Source organism: Sinocyclocheilus rhinocerous, unplaced genomic scaffold, assembly GCF_001515625.1.
Source record: "Sinocyclocheilus rhinocerous isolate Xijiao unplaced genomic scaffold, SAMN03320098_v1.1 scaffold1395, whole genome shotgun sequence".
NCBI classification, from domain to species: Eukaryota; Metazoa; Chordata; class Actinopteri; order Cypriniformes; family Cyprinidae; genus Sinocyclocheilus; species Sinocyclocheilus rhinocerous.
Genome location: NW_015628679.1, coordinates 150,888 through 152,949, shown reverse-complemented (window position 1 = coordinate 152,949; position 2,062 = coordinate 150,888). Strand labels below are relative to the sequence as shown.

The window sequence follows — 2,062 nt, the reverse complement described above, 5'->3', positions numbered from 1 at the left end:
CCGCCATTAAATCCTAAAAGAAGAAGAAGAAGAAGAAGAAGAAGGACGGGGGACACACGCTCTGTAGACAGTGAGTGTAGTGGTACAGGCCAGGTACACAGAGCGACAGAGAGAGACGGGGTTCACACACACACACACACACAGGATTTTTCTGAAGAACAGCAGCAGTTTAACTGTTCAGGACAAACAAGGGACTCATGAACAACTATCACTAAACTAAAAACACAGCTGTGGATCATTCAGCTAACAACACAGTGTTAAGAATCACGGGGTAATTTTTATAAATTCAACTATTATTTATCTTGTGGACTATATGTACACATCTTTTATGTGAAATATCTTATTCAGGTCAGCACTAAATAAACAATAACATGCATTTTGTATGATCCCTCTTATTTTGGTAAAATAATTCACATTTTGCAGATTCTGAAAGGGGGATGTAAACTTTTGACGTCAGCTGTATATATTTAAGAAAAACTTGGTATGTTTATATGGTTTGGTGTGTGTGAGCGTGAGAGAGAGAGAGTGTGAGTGAGTGAGTGACACACACACACACACACACACAGGTGTTGAGTTCTGTCTCTCTCAGAACATGAAGAAGAAAGACTCCGGCGGTGCAGCAGGGAAGTCTCGTTTGATGGGCGGTGCTCTGCTTCGTCCTCCACCTGGAGTCAAATCCTCCGCCCACTGCTCCCCCCGGCTCAGGTGAGAGCGACACGTCTGCATACTTATCAATCCCATCAGTGGGTGTGGCTAACACAAGCTCCTCCCCTTTAGGGATAATACTGGACGTCAGAGACGCCGCCTCTGCTGTGGCTCCGCCCTCTCAGGACCTGTGGGGTGATTTCACAGCTGCAGGCTCAGGGTCAGTATGAAGTCAAACAATTAATCGCATCCAAAATAAAAGTTTTTGTTTACATAATATATGTGTCCCTGCAGCACAAAAGCAGTGTTAAGTCGCTGGGGTATATTTGTAGCAATAGCCAACAATACATTGTATGGGTCACAATTATACATTTCTCTTTTATGCCAAAAATCATTAGGATATTAAGTAAAGATCATGTTCCATGAAGATATTTTGTACATTTCCTACCGTAAATATATCAAAACTTAATGTTTGATTATTTGATGACTCCGGCAGCATGCGTAGAAACTACATCTGAGGTGAGACACTTGACGGCAAACTATATCAATAATTGTTATTTTAATTCATTTTCAAAAGCAATAATGTTAAGGAGCAGGTTACATACAGTTACGCCGGAAGCAAAGAAAACAGGACTCGGTATGCAAAGACCTTTAGTCTCTTGTAATGTAGCTAGAATTGTTTTAATACACATTAAAATGAGTTGAAATGTTTAAAGCCTATTCTATAAGAAAGTTTCATGTTTGTAGACTCTGTTTAAAGGTACAGTACAACAATGTTTTATTAATAATTTGCAAAAATAGTTTGGAACAGCGAGTGTTACAGTAAACGGTGAGTATGTCGAAGTCTGCGTTCAGTAGCGTTCTTCAGGTGATGATTGACGACAGATCAGTGACCTCTGACCTGAGTTCGAGTCTGAAGTACACAACAACGACAGCACTGGATAATAATACAAACGTTCCTCTGCACCAGTGTAACCCATACAATAGCACCAGCCAAATATCCATCCAAACCAATCTCATGAAAGTGCGTTTCAATGCCACGATGTTCTGTTTGTATTTGGCGTACTATTTATATTTATAGCAGAAATGGACTTCTGCGTGCATGCGATGCGCAACTGGTAGGTTTAGGGGTGTGGGGTGCGTATCATATGCATGCAAGAATTGTGTATTATATACATGCCAAACACGTCAGTTTCTGCGTAAAAAAATAGCACGTAATATACAAAAATATTTGGTCATTTTCATGAGACCGGGCTCAGATGCTGGAGAAACAGATGAAGAGGGAAGGCAACTTTCCCAGTTAATCTGGTTTATTGTAATATCTGAAGCAGAAATCTTTTGTAACATAAACGTCTTTATCATCACTTTTGATCAATTGAAAGCATCCTTGCTAAATAAAAGTATTAATTTCTATAAT

The 2,062-nt window shown here is 39.8% G+C and overlaps 1 protein-coding gene across 1 annotated transcript in view; it reads right to left on the bottom strand.

Annotated features, from left to right (window-relative positions):
- Positions 1–1,496: 1,496 nt before the first annotated feature.
- The window catches only part of LOC107737935 (succinate dehydrogenase [ubiquinone] iron-sulfur subunit, mitochondrial-like), a 3,174-nt gene continuing 2,608 nt past the window's right edge, over positions 1,497–2,062 (bottom strand). The window contains exon 6 of the mRNA XM_016549578.1: positions 1,497–1,558. Within this exon, the coding sequence (XP_016405064.1) occupies positions 1,497–1,558 (62 nt within the window). The remainder of the gene's footprint in view (positions 1,559–2,062) is intronic.